General features: G+C 38.9%; 1 protein-coding gene and 1 pseudogene across 1 annotated transcript; one reads left to right on the top strand and one right to left on the bottom strand.

The window, feature by feature from the left end:
• Nucleotides 1-973: 973 nt before the first annotated feature.
• Nucleotides 974-16243, top strand: LOC145437388 (chymotrypsin-C-like). Its single transcript, XM_080314605.1, has 11 exons — nucleotides 974-7254; nucleotides 7431-7517; nucleotides 7586-7654; nucleotides 7719-7914; nucleotides 9529-9623; nucleotides 9689-9850; nucleotides 9908-10013; nucleotides 10168-10361; nucleotides 14748-14872; nucleotides 15681-15816; nucleotides 15876-16243. The coding sequence occupies exons 1-11, from the start codon at nucleotides 7164-7166 to the stop codon at nucleotides 16079-16081; spliced, it is 1467 nt and encodes a 488-aa protein (XP_080170731.1). The 5' UTR covers nucleotides 974-7163; the 3' UTR covers nucleotides 16082-16243.
• LOC145438407 (U6 spliceosomal RNA) lies at nucleotides 14605-14703 on the bottom strand (annotated as a pseudogene).
• Nucleotides 16244-20131: the final 3888 nt, after the last annotated feature.

The raw sequence follows: 20131 nt of genomic DNA, 5'->3' as shown, positions 1-20131 counted from the left end.
TGGGTTTTATGATACAATATGAAATCTATATTGGCCGGCTGGATTTTTTACGTCAGACAACGATATCGATTTCATTGGTTGGTTGAATTAGCATCCTTCACTGACTACGTAAATGTAGTGTATTTCGCTCTTGGTGCTATGTGATCGAGGGTCAAGCTTATACAGCAGAGAGTCACTAAATATTCACAAACGGAAAGCTGGATATTTCGAGCAAACTTTTGTAACAAAGCAAGTAAAATTTTTAAGATTGGCAAGGTGCATGCCTGTTAGGTATTAATTTTGTTAATGCTGTCAGCGTCATGCATAGAGTGGCGCGAAGTGGATATGCAAATAATTTCAACCAAAGATGTTATAATGACGTGAAAATGGTAATCTATGAAAGAGGTTCACAGTGCAGAGCCTACCAAGTTTCGTTTTTGAATGTGAACCTAAAAATTTCTGAGGTTCACGCACAGAACGCGAACGTGAACCTCACGTTCACACCATCCCTAATATCTAGTCTTTATTCATGGTAAAAGTGGTAAATAAACATATAATCCTGGGTGCAACTTTTCCTCTAAGAAAAATGTCGAGATTAAAGTAAACTTTTGAAATTTCAGTAAATTCAAATTTTCATTCCTGTGCACTGAATTTACAAATTACCGAATTGCGGTAATTGAAGAATTTGCAATATGGTCTTATTGATAATTGGAAATAAAGAATCGAAATTGCAAAATTTATGTTATTATAGTTCAGTAATGTTGAATCGAATGATTCCTGGAATCTTTTGGATATGCTACATTAATGTCTTGCTCACGACCCCTGTAGAGTCAGTAACTACCTTCAAATATTATTATTATAATCTTGATTCGCAGTAAAACTGGTAAAAACACACATAATCTGAGGATCGATCTGCACGCCAAGGAATATGACGAGATTAAAGTAAATTTTTACAATTTCAACAATACAGTCAAATTATGTTATTCCTATGCAATACATAAATAGATCAGATCACAGAATTGCAGTATATGAAGAATTGGCACGGATTGCAGAGCCGAGGTAGAGATGATTGAAAATGAAGAATCGAAATTATGCTATGATTTATGCAGACAGGTGTCATTTTAGTCCATAGTGGTGCATTGAAGGCCTTCCGAAGAATATGCACAGTGCCCAATATCGTGATATTTTGGATCATGTCGAATCGCACGTTACCCGGAATCTGTTGGATATGTCTTCTGAGTTTTATGCTTACGACCCCTGTAGCGCCAATGACTATCGGTACAATGTTTATTTTGCATCGCCACATTTTCTCACATTCCATCTTGAGTTCTGCGTATTTCGATTGTTTTTCTGATTCATTTTTGTAGTATGTTTGATCAGCTGGGACGGCTAGTTCAATTTAATATTGTTATTAGTAATATTATTAATATTTATCAATATTAATAATATTATCATTATTTTCATCTTTATTCACAGCGAGGCTGGTAAATACACACACAATCCTGGAACCAACCTGACCCCTAAGGAAAATGGCGATATTGAAGTTTTAAAGTATTTCGATATGACTTCTAGCTGGTCGCGTATACAGGTTCATACGCGACATCATAAATTCGTGATATATGAAGAGTAGGAATGATGCAAAAGTCCTGTCCACGCTAGATTTCGGTTTGAGAAACTCGATATTTCAGGGGTCCCTGTCTTCAATCAAACTTCGGAATATTCTATATTGTGAACATTTTTCTGAAATAGTAGAATTTAAAGTAATCGGTGGCGTGGCAGTGGCGTAGGCAGAGTCTTCTTTTCGAATCCTAAATATAGCCTTAGTAGATGTGTATATATAATCGCTCATCCGTAAATAAATGCACGCTGTGCGTTTCCTCGAACAATGTGGCGGTGTATATTTCCCTCTTTTCCGTGCTAACGAGAGTAACTTGCTTATCGCTATTTTGAACGCATTCTGCAAATAATATAAACAATTAGATGCATCGGAGCGAGAAAAATTTTGGATGCGCGTGATTACTGATTATGGCTCGGCAAAGTCGAGTACCTGAGTGATTCGATTCCTTTTTCTGCAACTCAGTCTCATTACGCTTCTGCTTTTTCGAGCTTAAGCCGGTCTACTGTTCCTGACGACTGTCAACCAGTCCCATCATGATATAATATTTCCTCCGAATCCATACCTTTGTTTTTCAGTGTAATACTTCAATTCCAATCCTATCAATAATATCGGATCACACAGCCTCTATTCTAGCAACATCCATATTCGCAAACAATGATTGGCCGATTGAGTACAGTTACTCTAACTTAGAATACGATAATGAATATATCAATAACAAAATTATCTGCACATAAGGAGAACTGTAGGTAGGGTGTGTTCGATCATAATCGGGCTTCGCATAAATTATGTTCTGGTTGGTATTGGGTAGGGGCGGGCAACTTATCCAGTAGGTGGGCCGGATATGGGAATATGAAGTACTTTGGCAGGCCGGCTTCCTGAATCGATACATTAATCTCGGATTTATCCACCTATACAAGGAATAAATTGCATTCATTACAATTTTATGTCTAAAGCATAGAGATCAAAAACAGTATTCAATGAATTTATTACCGACAACATGATGTACTTCAATAGCTGTTGAAGTCAATGAGACATATGTGGTCTATATATATATATCGAAGTTTTCAACAATTTCTTTGAACCCTGGATACACGTCGGACGTAGAAACCCTTAGTGAAGACCGATAACATCAGTTATATTGGAACGCAGCTTTGTCTTGTCAATGTTCATTGTTCATGGTCGTAGATGTTTTCTCGCAAATGTATATTGACCCGCGGGCCACATTATCATGTAATACCAGAAAATCTCTGCGGGCCGCTTGAAATCCCATCGCGGGCCGGAACCGATTCGCGGGCTGTATGTTACCCTCCCCTGGTAGGCGTTGGTAGCACCACTCGTGAGTCCAGTCAGCAACCATACGTTCGAGGCTTACGAGCAGAACTGTCCAGAGAAACAGCTCGAATGCTCTTGACTGTTGAAAGCCATATCACGAAGACTCACAAAAGGTCGTGGTCGTGGTCTGAGAAGACTTCCCCTTCTAAAATAAAACTGGTAGGCCGATTTGCACGCCTCACAGAAGGCGTGAACAGAATGAAAAATAATCCGACTCGAGAAACCGTATATATGATACGTCAGCATGCTTCACTCTTGACAGGGATTTTCTTAGGCAATTGCCTTAATGCAACGGTAAACGTCGCGTAAAATATTTTCATTTTAGGATAGCAAACCGTGAAATTCCTGAAACGCCCCCCCCCCCTCATGGTGCGGTTGATTTCGTTCGAAAATTGAAAGAAAAGTAAATAATTCAAAGTAAATATTTGCAATGCAGGTCTTAGCTTTAGAAGTTACCTTGATGACTCTATGTGGGCCGAGACGAACGTTTTTTTTTATGTCGAAGTGCTGTTTAGATGCTGGCCATAACCTCAATGGCTCACGAATTCAAAAACTCACCATTCCGATATTGCATATCAGAAAAAACATCTGCCAAAATCGATAATGGAGAGACAAATCCCACTACACGTGAGCCTGACACTATTTTTGTTCTGTTTTCAATATTTGTATTCCTAATATTATATTCTTTTATGGGGCATTGAGTCCGAAAATGCAATTCTTTTGTATCAACAAAGCTTTTCAATTTATCGCCCTCCATACTTTTTTTCCTGCAAGTATTTCAACCGTTGTCTATATTTATTATAATACTGATTATGCAGACGATTCTAACTGATAGCGACATGCTGCTAGGTTCTCTTGAACACAAAAGTGTTCAACATTCTTTTGGCTTCTCCACATAAGTCTATAACCAGTCTTCGCTTATTACACTCTCTTATTTGAAATGTGTGTTACTACCAAGGGAATACGCTACAGACACTACAAAATAACTCTGACGACCTGTAACATTGTCTACTGGCAAGTCGGATTATCGGGAAAAACGTTAAATACTTCTATATTAAACGCTTGAATCGAGAAATAAGTAGCTTCCAAGTAGTTGTGTTGCGATACTATGCCCTAACCCAATATCGTGATGAAGATTACAACAATATTACAGCATGTATGGGTTAGCAGAGGTTTTGAATTACTTCACTTCCGCTTAACCTGAGTATAACAAACCTGAACCCATAGCGTTACAATACTGACATAGCACTAAATGTTATTTGTGTCATTGATTTTACAATATAGATTAGTCCTACCCCCTTCAACGGCCCCGTAACCATACGGGTTCGTTTACAGCAGGTTTGCTTAAACTGGGTCCATGGAACCCTTGGGGATTACGGACTAGTTTTGAGGGGACCATGATAGGCCAATGTTGATTTTGGACTCTAAATTATAAGACTACATTTTCCTTATCTATATGACCTGTCCGATGTCCATATGTTTGAATTATATGTGGCAGTGTTCACCACTAGTGACAATTGTTATAGAAACAGTTTCACTCCGGTAAGCAGGCCCTGGCGATGGATGGGCGAAATTGATCACTCATTCTTTTAAATTTTTAGAACAAGGTCGCAATAGGCAACCAAAAGAAAATTCGTGGTGAACACTAAAAGAAGTTTAGGAATACCTGAAATATAGCATTAAAGATCAAAGATAACGAAATCTATCAGTGCCCCAAAATGAACCAAAATCAATGAAAGCATGAAGCGAAACAAAACTTTCATAATCACCAGTTTCTTCAATGCGATCGTACACATATAGGTATACAGACACACGCATACATGTGTTATGTATGTAAGTATTTATGTATAGGTCTGGGGTGGAATAACTACGGCCAACAACACCGTTTTTGCGGCCCCTGAAAGCCTGCATTGCTTTTAGTGCTGTGCTTGGAAATACCGATTTGCGCGTGTGTTAGTTAGATTCGTCCTCGATATGTGTAGAAGTATTGTATATTTATATCATCTATATATTGTAGAAACGCATTTAAATGGAATATAGTTATGATGTTGTCAGCATCATTTAGCCTAAAGGCACAGAAAAAATAGAATTAGCAAATCTATGACCAGATTGTTGCCCACATATTCACATTTCCATCATGTTCTAAGAATCGGCACAACCGACTTTATTTCATGAGTTTTACAAATGGATTATTAAAGACGACCAGCTTATAAAATCTTGTCAATATTTCTGACGCGTGTGCATTATAATTAAATCAATGTTTGGTTTATTTTAGATATACATTTTATCTCTATATTTTCTCGGTCACTATATACTGAAATACAATTATTGCGCTCTGGCTAGTAATTTCAATTTTATATAGTGCCTCCTGCCAATCGATTCATAATGTTGAATGCAACCCACGAGTCGAAAAATTTGCCCACCGCTGGATAGCTATTTATCTATATACTTTATCACGAATATTCAAATTTTAATGTTCTGTATTTATGTCATCTCGCGGATACCATGCGAATCGTGAATACGGCGGACTGAGAACGAAATAGTTATAACTTCCCGTTCTTCTTGGAATATGTTCTCGTCAGCGAACTTCCATGTCTGAAAATCGGCATAAATGACGTGAAATACGTATGCCTAATACTAGGGCTGGGCAAAATGATTCGAGTACTCGAATCTGAATCGAGTATTAATTTTAATGATTCGAGTCGAGTAGTGAAATACGATTTCTTCGAGTACTGAAATTATACGCTCTTCGCCACTGAAAGTTAATTTATCAACGAGAATTATGGTTTCAATACTCATTTTCACTGTTGAAGCCTTGAAACCTTGATTGGCGGTATCGTAGCATACGAAACATATAGTACAAAGCTACGAAAGTTACTGGACGTAGCACATTTCCAAAATCATGATTATGCCACAGAATTGTCATCAAGTGGAATGAAATCGGATGGCCAAAATAATACCAAAGTATCATTTATGAGATGTATAAGAGGCATTATATTCTTTATGGTGGCATAAACGGTACATATTTGAACTTTGACTTATTACATTCAGTTATGACGCTATAATGAGTGATACTCGATTACTCGACTCGACTAGAAGCATATTACGTGATTCAGAATCGAATCACTCAGCTACTGGATTTTGCCCAGCCCTACCTAATACAGACGTTCGAGTGGGTCATTTGGGAGTCGAATGAAAGCGATGACTTTTTCTAGTCAACACAACAAGATTTCAAGTAAATATCACAAAATAAGCTGTTTTCAATTTCCGTCAACTAACTTTTATGATTTGGTAAAAGTGCCCTCCTTTCCCGATTCCAAAATCTGGTGTCCTTGCGTTTCGATTATTGTCAATGTCTGGGCTATTGTTACGTCAAAGCTTTATGAGCCAATTCTCCCTTGCGAGAACACTGCTCTCATCGCCTAAGCCGTTATAGCTAGCGAGGAAGAGTGATCTTAGGCACAGGAAATAGCTTATTTTGATCTTACACGATATTTTGAAATTGAAATTAATCCCACCTCTGCAAAATTCATTAACAAGCTATCCTCCGAAATCTCAAATCATACCGTAGGCCGCAAAACTGGATTTGTCTTAAATGCAACCTATCAACCCAGCTTAGGTGTAGCCAAGTAACGAATTTGTATGACCATCGAATAAGGTAGGCCTATATCTGACTTCAGTACAGTTGGTAGGAGATATGTGGTACCGATGGATCACTGGGACCGAAAATACTTGAAAATTTCTCCATGATAATTCCATGATGACACTCCGTGAATTTGTCTACCATTTCATGCTGGCAGAATCTCGCTGTTCCTTTGGACCCACCCGGTGGAGACAGATCATATGTTTGAGCAACAAATTTTGAACGTTCATAAATATTTTTTTTGAAAATACGGATATTCATGTATGCGCGACGGGTGGAGCTTGTATCAAAGTGTTGAGCCAGCAAAAGATCTGCCGTTATCGGCTGAACATTTTGGGACCAGAGATCATTTTCCAATTTTTGATCCATCGGTACCACATCTCGTACCTACTACCTAGCACAAATTTTGAGGGTACTGTAACACCGCATACCTCCTTCTCCATCAACCCGCACGTGGTCAAGATTACCCTGTAGATGTAGATGGACTAAAATCTGAATATTCGACAGAGTTTGGTAAACGGTAAAAATCGAGGTAATGCATATTGTGTGTACTATTCTGTTGTAGAAATAATACAGATATAAATTAACATTATGGGGCTCATCAGTCTAGTTGCAATTGCAGTGCTGCTTTTGGCTGGACGGATACATGCAAGCGATAAATTGTCGCAAAGCTACATCTCTAGTAAGTTGGGATGTATACTCTGATCCTCTATATTTGTAAATTATGCATGTTTGGGAAATGTAATAAACGAAGCAGAACATTAGTGAATATACCAACATGTCATTCTTGAGAAATACATACAAAATTTCCCTGTATCCTTTTCAATGTATTATTATGAATATCCCTCCCATGTGGAGAGTTGGGACATGAAGTACAATGGAAACACTCCACTACCGAGATGAAAGAACGTGTTGAGAAACAGGATATCTTGGAGATACGAACTGGTCTGTGATATATTTTGTCCGCTACCGAGATGATAAGCCAAAGAAATATCAAATTTTATTCAAAACAGAAAATAGGCCGATCATAAACGAGCCAATAGAGGGCGCTTCAATGTCGATCACAGGCCGTGCAAATGAAGGTGAGCCGTTACGTTTGTCATGTGCAACCTATATGGTGTGAAAGTGCGTATTGCATATTCATAGGGCAATGTGGACAACCAGTAAGTCGTGTTCAAAGCAAAATAAATGGAGGTCAGAACGCTGATCAAGCATCGTGGCCTTGGCACGCAGGAGTGTATAGATACGATTCATCGTCAGGGGAATATAACTTCTGGTGTAGCGCAGCCCTTATCCGTCCGAACATTGTAATCGGTGCTGCAGAGACGTGCTTGGCGGGGACGTAAGTAGCCTGTGCTCGTAAACTCGACGGTGGTCGATCCAATGTTTCGTTTTGCAACATCATGATCACCACCTATACGTTTCAGGTCTGATCACTTCCAATGAGCATACACTTTCGGAATGCAGATCTACCCAACTTACTGATTGCATACACATAGCATGCCAGACATTTTCGTATTGCATGAGAATTTACGTTTTCGACATCAATTAGCTAATACGTAACGCACCGGCGACACCGCCACAGAATCAGAAATTGTGACGATGTCGTTTGGCCCATATAAATATGTGTATAACTGGTAACGATGTAGGAGTTGGAGAGCGAATTTGCTCGAGATAAATGACCCGATGCTCTTGCAATATCAAATTTCAATAGTTCATTCGATATGCCTACCAAAATGATCGACATGTGGAATTATCATATTATTACTTATCATAACAATTCAAAAGGGTCGATAACAATTTTTTTTCATAACATTCACTGCCCGAGCTCCATTCCAAATACCATGGAAAACATATTCTATCGGCAAAGTTATGGTAAAATGACTGAATCTGTCAGAATCATGTCGTTGACGGTTAACGATTTCCGAAATATGCTGATTTCTATCAGAAATTCTACTTTTGGGCCAGAGGATCATGAATGTCCAAATCGGTGGATATTTCAATCCATGGATTGGAATTATACTCAGCTCTTTGGGTTGACCCTAAGATTTGTTTGGATTTTGATGAAGCCCGTATATAGTCCAAGGACCCCAGTTTCACAACCACTATTTTAGTATGACTGGTATTAAGTCTGTGATGCACCCGTATATACTTTTTCGTTATGGTAGACACCGGATGAAGATCACCGCGTTAGATGATAACTATAGGGCAAGTTTTTGTAACTGTTGCAACTTTTTTTTACATCATTCGGCGAGCTTCCTAAATACTCAGTATTTATGCAGTGTTGTTTTGTAAGCTGACTCTAGGAATTTTATATAACAACTTTTTGCAACCATTTACTGCATGTTTTATCAAGTATTGTAAAACATGTAAATGAGTGATTAAAAAAAACTGTTACAAAACTATTTCTAGTATGGTTCTCTATTCGATTTGCTGATGATGGATTATAGCGACATCTTAATGTTATCTATAACGCAATGGCTTGCAAGTTAAAAAATTTAAAAAGCCAGCTAAGTACGACAGTGCCTGAACTATGTGTAAATAGATCGCTTGATAGATTCACTGTCGTATAAATTTGAGGTCCTTTCCCATTTGACGGACACCCAAGCGAGACAGCTGTAAAGTGCATTTTCACTGTGTCACCTTTTCAAGCCATTGATCTATGCTTACGTCGCCAACACTGCGTTTCTCTGCAATCCCTTGGGCCAAGTTTGCAGACCTAGGGGTTCGGGTGTGGTATTTGACTTGTTTGAGGGGAATAGCGCAGAAAGAAACGAAACAAGCATATACCCTGCAAATCTTAAGCTGTTAGATTATACAATGGAGCCGTTCGATGGTATAATTCTAAAAAATTATAAATACAACTTTTCAATGCAACTTTTGTTAGAATTGAGTGCAACTTTATCATGATTTTAGTGCAGGAATAACTTTCTTTAATTATAACTCAACGTTTCAGAGACATTGCATTCATTACATATATTTCTCTGGGATCGCAATACGTGAATTCTCAATCAAGATTGTTTGCCGTTCAAGATATCGTTTGTCATGAAGGTAGCATCGCACGACATTGATAGACAAGCGCAAATTGTGCAAGTCATGAATTACGATCTATTCAGGTTACTCGGTGGACGCTGACGGTTTCGATATATGCTTGGCCAAACTAGCTAGCAGTGTTGCGTACACTTACAACGTAAAGCCAGTTTGCCTACCAAGTGCGAGTCAATATCCAGAAGAAAATGAATCTTGTGTTATGACTGGCTGGGGGCCAAGTAGCCATGGTGAATACGTTGATAGCGAAAGCGTGATTCAATATGAACTATTTTATATTGCCACAGACGGGCCGCTATCCCCAACTCTCAAGGAAGCGCCAGTTCGAATTTTGTCGGCTGGGGACTGTCGAAATGCTGGTACACGAACTACATGGGATCAGTTTTGTGCTGGGTAAACCTATAATATAAAATCCGGAAAACGATATTTATTATAATAGGCCCGAGAAGTGAAAGTTGAAAATAGTCACTCCTAAGTCACCACTTGCTAGTTAGAGGAATATAGGAGTCCTGAAACGCAAATATCGTAGTGCATACTTAAATTGCAGCGGGACTGGTGCATATCCATGTATTTTTGATGAAGGCAACCCTGTTGTATGCCAGGAAAACAACGCATATGTCCTAAAAGGAATTACATCAGGGCATAGCACCAATTGCAGCGGGACAAATCCTACTCCAGGACGGTTCACGAATGTTTCTGATTATGACGGTTGGATATCAAACCATGTTTCCCGTTTGGAAGGTAAACAGTAGGGATGGTCTAAACGTGAGGTTCACGTTCGCGTTCTGTGTATGAACCTCAGAAATTTAGAGGTTCACGTTCACAAACGAACCTTGGTAGGTTCTGCATTGTGAACCTTTTTCATATGTCCCATCTTTGGTTGAAATTCTTTGCATTTTAACTGCGTCTCACTTTATGCATGACGCTGGCAGCATAAAAATCAGCACTAAACGAGTATGCACCTTGGCAATCTGAAAAGTTTTACTTGCTTTGTTACAGGAGTTTTCTTGAAATATCTAGTTTTTCGTTTGTGAGTGTTTATACTTTAGGCAATAGGGACTCTTCTGGGAGCTTGACCAGCAATCACCACACAACATCAAGATCGAAGTACGCTACATGTAGGTAGTCAGCGAATGATACTTATTCAACTAATTCAACCAATCAATGGAAGCCATATAAAGAATACACTTGTCTAATGCAGGGGTCGGCAAAGTTTCGAGCTCGCGAGCCGCATTCCACATCTGGATCCATTCGCGGGCCGCACTATATAAAATTGGGATTATAAACCAAAACACAATATTGGTATTTGATTATATAGCGAGGACATGGAGATAATATATATGCTTATTTAAAACCAACCAAATATTGCTTTGAGGAAATCGTACACGCGTCAGAAACAGTGGCGAGAATTTATAGGCTGGTCGACCTCAAAAACCAATTTGTCAAAACTATAGGGATGAAAGTCGGTTTGTCCCGATTCTTAGAAAAGGGACTGAAATTGAAATCGGTGAGCAGTTATCTTTTCATAGATTTGCTAATTCCACTTTTGGGTCAGTTCCAGGACGCACAATGCTGACAGCATCAAAACCAAATTACCTTCAAACACGCTTCTACTATGTGTAGATAAAATATAAATAGCCTACTTTTACGGCAGGGGATGGCCAACATTTTGGCTTACTATACGAGCCGAAATCAAGAGTGGGCACTGGAAATGGTAAGGAAGAGTTCATATTCGCGCCAGCGCGAATTTTTGTTTGAGATTCACTAATGAATTTCGTCATTAATATTTGTAATTTTACATATAAATATCAAACTTTAACCTTTCTCAGCCCATGTGATCAGATTCACCGGTAAAGTTGATGGAGGGGGTGTTTTCGAGAATTTAAAGCCAGTTATAAATGATAATGCATCTCCGGGTGGGCCAATTGATTTGGTCACTCCGTTGCAAGCTGTTATTTCTTGACCTCCTATCAGATCGTCGGTATAGAGAGGTGCACACGATTCCGAGTTGGTATTTCTATATGAGGCGCATCATTTTCGTCTGCTTTTCGCATCTGTACTGTGGGGCTCTGATGGCAAATGCCGTTACTATATTAAAATCGAAAAAGGAAGTGAAATTGAATCGCACGCAGCGCGAAGAAAATTTCAAGACTAATTAAAATCTTTCAAGAAATTGGGAGTCAACTCGTAAATTCAAATTGCATGTCCATGGCCGCCAACACATACTAATTGAATTTCGCGTCCACGGCCGCACAAATTTCCTTTTACGGCCGCAGGTTGGCCACCCCTGTTTTACTCTAACAGAGGACGAATCTATCTAATACACGCGCGAATCGTTTTCTCCAAGCACAGCACTAAAATTAATAAACGTTGCTGGAGTGGCCAATCTGAATCACACTCGTGATCCGAATTATATCAATCCCGTTTAGGATTTCTGTGATGTTTAGCTGTTCACATTCAAAATGCGTGGGCCTTGAGTTGAGGTCGGGCTGTCGCGCCAGTAATTATACATAAAAAATATTATAGGAAGTATTTACCGTAGAATTAAGATGGTTAAATATATTAGGAAAAATAAGTTGAATCAAGTCCCAGTAGATTTTTATTCTAAATTTAATCAATATTTTTATCAAGTTTCTTGAGAATCTCGCTGACCGCACAAAACGGTGTTGCGGGCCGTAGTTTGCCCACCCCTGGTCTAATGTGACAAATCTACCAGGCGTATGGCCTCTATCGTGATTTGATATGTTTATTGTATCACAAAAACGAAATACATGTGATTGGAGTGTTGACTACTGTATAACTTGTTAGTGGGGTTATATCGGTAGCAACTGAAGACACCCATTTTCTGCTCAAAATCAATGCAGCAGCACTCAGACGCGGAATACATTTTCCGGTCTGACTTAGACCGTTAAGACGTAAGCTTATATTCCTCGTCGAAATTGTTGGCAAAGCGACAGAAGATATTGATTTTATGGGACTATTATATCATTGGATTGTTCCAGTTGATACATTTGGCGACGGTTAAAAAGTCAGTATGAGCTTCAGCATTGTGACATAAGGTGGCCCGAGTTGTCGCTAATTATCGTGTACGTTTGTATATCAATTCACGGAAATATAGGGTTGGAATTAGCGATATGACCTCACGTGACGTCATGAGGTTCACGTTCGTGTTCACACAGAACCTTTCAAAATGTTTTGAGTTCACTATCAAAAAGTACAATACTTTGATAACCTCAAAAACAGTGTGATCAATATGTAAAAGAGTAGCATTGTCGCCTATCGAATAGGATTTAACTTTCGCATCATGAATACCTTCAACATATATTGCAATATATTGCATGTAGCAGCATTGTGCGATATTTTGAACAGTAAGCGTCTCGATGGTCATTTCCTATGATCGACGTTTCATTTGCATGTGGAATAGGCTTCTGAGCGAGCATCATACTGGAACGCGAGATCCTGCGCGAAGACCCAAGAGCTTATAGGGACGGGTATTGAGTCCTAGGGCTGGACAAAATCGATTACCCGCGTGATTCCATTCTGAATCACGTATTCTGCTGCGAGTCGAGTCGAGTCATCGAGTATCCCTAATGATGACGTCATAACCGAATGTAGTATGTCAGAGTATGCACCTTTTATGCTACCACAAAGAATATAATGACCGTTATCCATCACATTAAAGATACTTTGGTATTTTTTGGACCATACCGATGTCATTGCACTTGATGACAATGTTGTGGATTGATCATGACTTCAGAAATGTGTTATTCCGAGTAACGTTCGTAGCTTTGTGCTATATGTTAGGGATGGTGTGAAGTGTGAACTTTAGGTTCACGTTCGCGTTCTGTATGTGAACCTCAGAAATTTAGAGGTTCACGTTCACAAACGAACCTTGATAGGTTCTGCACTGTGAACCTTTTTCATATCTTACGATTTTCACTTCATTATAACATCTTTGGCTGAAATTTATTACATTTCAACTGCGGGACGCTATATGCATGGCGCTATAGCAGCATGAAAATTAACACTAAACGAGCATGCACCTTGAAAATCTCAAACATTTTACTTGCTTTACAAACGTCTGCTCGAATTTTCAGTGACTCTTTGCTTTGAGCTTGACCCGCAATCAGACAACGTGAAGAGCGAAATGCGCTACATGTAGGTAGTCAGCGAATGATGCTCATGAAACCAATCAATGAAATTGATACCGTTGTCTGATGTATAAAATCTAGGAAGCATACGGGGTCCATCTCGATTTAATATGTTTATGTATCATAAAAACCAAGTCCGTGAGATTGAGGTGTTGGATACTGCTGTATAACTTGCTAATGGGGTAATATCGGTAGCAAGTATAGAAACTCGTTTTACACTCTGCTCAATATCAACGTAGCAATACTCAGACGTCCAATACATTGCCCGGTCTGGCCTCGGCCGTTGAGTCGTAAGCTTATATTCCCTTGCAAATCCTTGCCGAAATTTTTAGAAAAGCGACGGAAGATACTGATTTTATGGGATTAATATATCACTTGATTGCCCCAGTTGATACATTTGGTGACGTCTAAAAACGTCAATATGTATTTCAGCATTGTGACATTTTATGTGTATTGTGTACAATTGTATATTAATATAGGCTATCACTTCGTTGAAATGTAAGGTTGGAATTAGCAATATGACGTCACGTGACGTCATGAGGTTCACGTTCGCGTTCACACAGAACCTTTCAAAAAGGTTCGCGTTCACACGAACCTGAACCTTTCAGAGGTTCACACCATCCCTACTATATGTATTGTATGCTACGGTACGGCCAGTCAATGTTTCAAGGCTTCAACAGCGAAAATTAGGATCGAAACTATAATTCTCGCTGATAAATAAACTTTCGGTGGGGAGGAGCGTATAGTTTCAGTACTCGAACAAAAATCGTATTTTACTGCTCGACTCGAATCATTAAAATAATTACTCGATTCAGATTCGAGTACTCGGCGCTAGGATTGACCTGTCTCTTTCGATTACGCGTGTCATCCTTGCGCAGTGGCCACGCTAATCTTCTCTGTATTGCTCCAATCAGATTACCAACAGTGTGATCTAAGGTGTAGCTCAAATGCCTTCGAATATTCGATATATTTACAGATGAATCCAACACCTGCTACGACCCGTCAACGTTTATCAGTTGCGGCAGTAAGATCACAAGAAGCAACACTATACTGAGATCCCCCGTCAGCAATCAAGACACTTGGCACTATCCGAGATCGACGGTAAACTGATATGGTACCCTTTGGCGTATGCGACCGGTAAAAACTTTGTGGGTGGAACTTACCAGTAGTGGGCCCGTTCAAAAAAAACTTTTTTTCCGGATTCCAGCCATTCACTGTTGAAATTGTCAAGTTACCCTAACAACGCTGCACACCAAATTTGGTTCAATTCTAACAAGTATAAGCCGCCGCAGAGCCAACTAAAATTTTTGATTTATTAATGAAAATGAAAAAAAAATTAAATTTCTCTGTCAACCCAATGAAATTGTTGAGTTGTCTTCAAAGACTCTGCAAAACAAATTTGACTCAATTCCACTCAGTAGAAGCTGAGTATTTGAGTTTTTTGTTGGTAATTCTCAGATTATCCACCATAATCAAAGTTCGCTTTCCGCAACAAGGTTCGAGAAAATGTAGTAATTTATTGTCTGCCAGATGCTGTATACACTATGGCGGGGGTTTCTTAAATACTTTAGTATTCTAATATCGCTCGAAGTATCTTTGACATGTCTTTGACATTGCTACTTCTACTCAAATTAAGGAGACAATAAGGAGACATTTACGGCGGTATTACTTCTTCCTTGGTCGACAAATTAAACTACGCATTTGATGCCAAGATTGTACGGCTATATGCCAGATGAATACTTTGACCATCTCCGCAATTATCCAAACCGATTAGTCGCAATTCGTGATTAGAAATCCTGATAGAACTGAATAGACTATCAATACGTGCCTACAAAGTGACGGCTTGTGTAGCCTATGTGTCCTATATGTTGCCGGAAAAATATTTTTTGAAAAATTTATGTTATCACAGATTTGTGAATGGTATGTGGAGGCTCCGGCTGGTAAAGACATTCGTGTAATTTCAATGTGCGACTCCGAGATTACATCCTCATTCCGTGACTACTGCTATGGGGATTATTTATCATTTACGCTGGATGATGGTCAAAGTGAGCAGAATGTTTCATTTTCTCATCTTCCGAGATGAAATATAACCACGCAATTGCAGGCACCGACGTATGCGGCGCTAATTATTGGTTCTCCGTGAACACAACAGCAAATAAAATGACGATAAAGTTCCGATCCAACTCGGATGACTTGGTAGCCAGAGGATTCGTGGTTAAGATCTCATTTGGTGGTGGGATGATTGCATTGAGCAGTGCGACTCTCATAACATTCTTATGCTTACTAGCGAATTATTTCATGCATTTGTAGTGTGTAGAATATTGATTTTCACTCACAGTATCCAAATTATTATCGCTTCTGTAGTTTATTTCGTTTAATGTTAAAAATGTAATATTGAGTGCACTTATATATTAATACTATCCATTTAACCAATTTATACGTGAAGCGAAAAAATAAAAGGTTTTGAGTTTATGTGAGCGAAAACAATTTCGTTGTGAGCACGAACCTTAGCGTTATGTAACAAATACTTACTTCTCCAATCTATAAACTCATGTAGCCTATACATCCGATTTGCCGTACGTGCGAGGACAAAATGAAACGAACATAACATCTCATTTGAAGACATACGGCGTCGCATTAACATTATCGGGGATCCACAGTTCTTCATATCTCTACTTGCTAAGCCCATGTTGAAATATGTTCATGACTAGGCTATCCCGGGTCTCATATTCGTTTCCTTAGTGAATAATTATGTCAAATGACTTATTGATGAATATTCCTAACTGTGGGGCATGTGAACATGGCACAGGAATGCAGGATGTATAATTACGTGCCCTAAATCATCGAAGAGAACTTCGCTATCAGCTCATCAATAGTAAATATTTGCAATGAAAGTACCAATATTATTGACAAAATTCATTCATTACCTTTATACAAGAATTCACACCTTGCGCGACTACTCGAAAAAGTCACAATGATGTATCATAAGACTAGTGCTTGAGATTTTGATGCTTACCAATCAAATATATATTATATATACTACTTTTAGGCGGTAAAGGCGTGTTATTTTGCGAAGTGACCTTGCACATAATTTTTACCCAGGTGTATACTTTTTTATCCGAAGAAATCAATCTACTTGGAACTCACCAGTTCAGCTGTTAATAGCACGTTGCGTGAACACAATGTTTGGATGCGACAATATACAAGACCAACTTCTATTCTTTACAGAGTTATTCAAAGCATATATAGCTACCAGAGTTGGATCAATTACTATAATTCAGTTCAATTAGAATTAGAATTACGATTACTCCCTTGCATGTTTCAATTACATTACAATTACAATTACTCAATGACAAAAAATATCAAATCACTATTACAATTACTGTTGAACATGTAATAATTCCAATTCCAATTACTGTTAAGCATGTAATTGATTCGGTAGAGAGGTGTTCTTTGGCTACCGTAGCGACGTAAATAGCAACAATCTCAAGCTGTTCATGTTTTATTCATGATACGTAGAATGCCCTTTAAAATTGAAAAAGGTCTCGAACGTATTCGAACTATTCCGCATCATGAGTACTGAACACTACAAACACAGAAAAATATTTCAACCGACTGTTAACAACCAAAAGTTTGAGCGACTAACAGCGAATAGGCTACATGACAGTCAATGAAATGTAATCGAACGATTAGGCTACTCAGAGCTGAGTGAGGATAATGAAATGTAACTGGTAATGCGTCAGCAATACGGATGATACCGATAAGATGTGTAAAATTAAAATAAATGCAAAAGGAAAGAACCTCCTGATAACTACGAATTACAACATTTTGGTTCGTATTTACATTTTCACTTGCTCGGAAACCGTTAGATTGCATTTGATGAACATTAGGGTGCGAAATTTGGCCAAGATTGGAGGTAAGATTGGGATAACTCGAATTTCCTTTTGCAATTGTTGCACCAAGCCTCGGTACTGGTTAGAGATTTAAAAATAAAACTCTGATCGTGGTGTAGGAATTGGTTCAGCACAGGTTTCAGAAGAGTTTATTTTTATTTTTGAAATATTAAGATTTAGTTATGCCCACTGATTCTCTAACTATTTTAGACACACACCCCTTTATGACAGTCCAATATTTCGTGCCCCACTTATTGTCATATCACACAATGAAACCAGAATATTTTCAATTCTTACAGATAGTTTGATGGTATGGAAGGTTATGACTGTTGATGAGAGAATTCTCCAATATGAAATTCGGACTATACACATAGCAATAGCTATAAAATAGAGGTGAATCGCACCAATCGCGGAAAAAAATTTCAGTTTACCGGAGCTTCGCGTCCCCCTTCACATGTTTTCACGCTGCCCAAGGGGGCACGCCCCCCCAGTTTGAGAACCACTGGTTTAGCCTATAATGTAATTCACAAAGTTTTCTGTTGCCACTGAAGTATGGGAAACAGCTTAGCATGGCTGATTTATCTATTTATAACGCTGCACGCATAGAACACCGATGTAAATAGGCTTATTATTACAGGTGGCAACAGTGTACCAAGGCCTTACGGCCCCTCGTCGTCATCCTGGTCCGTACCGGATTTTCACTGGTGTGACGAATAAATGATTGATTATTTTTTATTGTGATTGTCGGGTTTCCTTAACAATGTAATTGAAATTGTAATTGAGCAAAATTTTCATCAAATTACAATCACACAAAATAGAAATGCTTCAATGACAATTACATGAAAAAATGTAATTAATTACATTCAGCTCAATTACAAATGATCCAACTCTGTTAGCTACTAGCTTTTTTCGTTGCTAGGGGCTGCTAACCATTCAGCGGTCCATACCTCCAGAATTGTAAATGAATCATCATCTCACCTTTTACATCTCCGTATCTGGATTCTCTATTAAGATGCATCCGAAACCAAGCGCCTAAACGATTCCAATAAATGTGGTGGTAGTGGTGTCGTTGATATTCTACTCAGGTCCACATTGGTATATTAGGTATTTATTCTTTTCGTTCTCCCTGAGCTGTCGATTTCTATCACAGCCACTATAGCGTCTGTAAGACAGATCTCACAGGTTGCCATATTTTGGAATCGGGAAAGAAGAACACTTTTTCAAAATTTTCAAACTTGGAATACCGGAGGAAAATCTTGAAATAATTGTAGATTATTCCTACTTCGTGGTCGGTTGACTGAAAAAAGGGTCAAAATTCCGGCTCAGCTCCCGAAATAGCCGCCGGAGCGTTACTTCAGTGCTGTATCTCATTCGAAGTTTGCCCTATATTAAACCAAAATTCTCAAAAAGAAGACAAAATCTCAAAAATGAGGACATTCGGGCGTCCTCGGTGTACATTTTCAAAAACCTGAAAAAGGAGGACAAATCCTCCAAAAGGAGGTCGTATGGCAGTGGTTCTCAACCGGTGTGCCGCGGCACACTAGTGTGCCAATTGGACTGCTCAGGTGTGCCGCGAGCAAATGTGGTAAACTATGTCGAAGTATAACAAAAATCCCAATTTTGAGTGTGTCATTATTGGTTTTTCTATTGAATTTACCCGATCAAGACACGCCATACATAAACCGATGCCGTGAACAGATATAAGGATGCCGATGCGACCGTAGTTACGGTATCTCAATCTAGTATTTCAATCTGGCATCCCCATTAGATCATGGATTGGGTCTTCCTCTGGACTTTTTATTGTAAAGATGCTCTGAGCACAGAAACGTATAGGGGCGGATAATCTAATAAATCTGCAACGCTTAGTAACTTGCTACTGCACTGCCATGAATCAAACTGGGGCCTCCACCGTCAATGGGTGTGATATGCTAGTTTGCCCACATAGTAGCATTTAGGACGGTGATAACTAAACTCGGGTAATTGGACCGTGATATTGAAGTGTGGACAAAGTGTTCACCTTTTACTTGTCTCCCTTCAGAACCGTAGGCCGAACAGGGACATGACGCAAGTTGATGAAATTTTTATGTTTCTATTTGTAGTCGTATTCTTGCCATGTCTTCGTCATCGATGATCATTTTACACTATGCCGATATTACATATTTTGAATCCTGTGGTGCCAACTTATAGCATGGTCCACTTTTTGTAAGACACTGCTTTTGCAGATCGGAGGACGACTAGGAGCCTACATAAACCTCCAACACCTAGGAAGGCATTCTCACCATCGAGAAATGAACTCATTTGAAAGTGATGTTCACGTTTAGAAATTAGAATTGCCAACATAGCCATTCACATTGCGATTGTTAGGTAGCGTGCCAGCACTGCAGGTAAAATGTAGGCTACGTGCGCCATGTTATGTTGCAGGCGACAAATTCGAGAATTGAGAAGTAAAGTTGATCAAATTATATTG

The sequence above is a fragment of the Botryllus schlosseri genome, chromosome 4 (assembly GCF_051294905.1).
Source record: "Botryllus schlosseri isolate E-star chromosome 4, Bs_hap1, whole genome shotgun sequence".
Lineage (NCBI taxonomy): Eukaryota > Metazoa > Chordata > Ascidiacea > Stolidobranchia > Styelidae > Botryllus > Botryllus schlosseri.
This window is presented reverse-complemented; position numbering and strand designations above follow the sequence as displayed.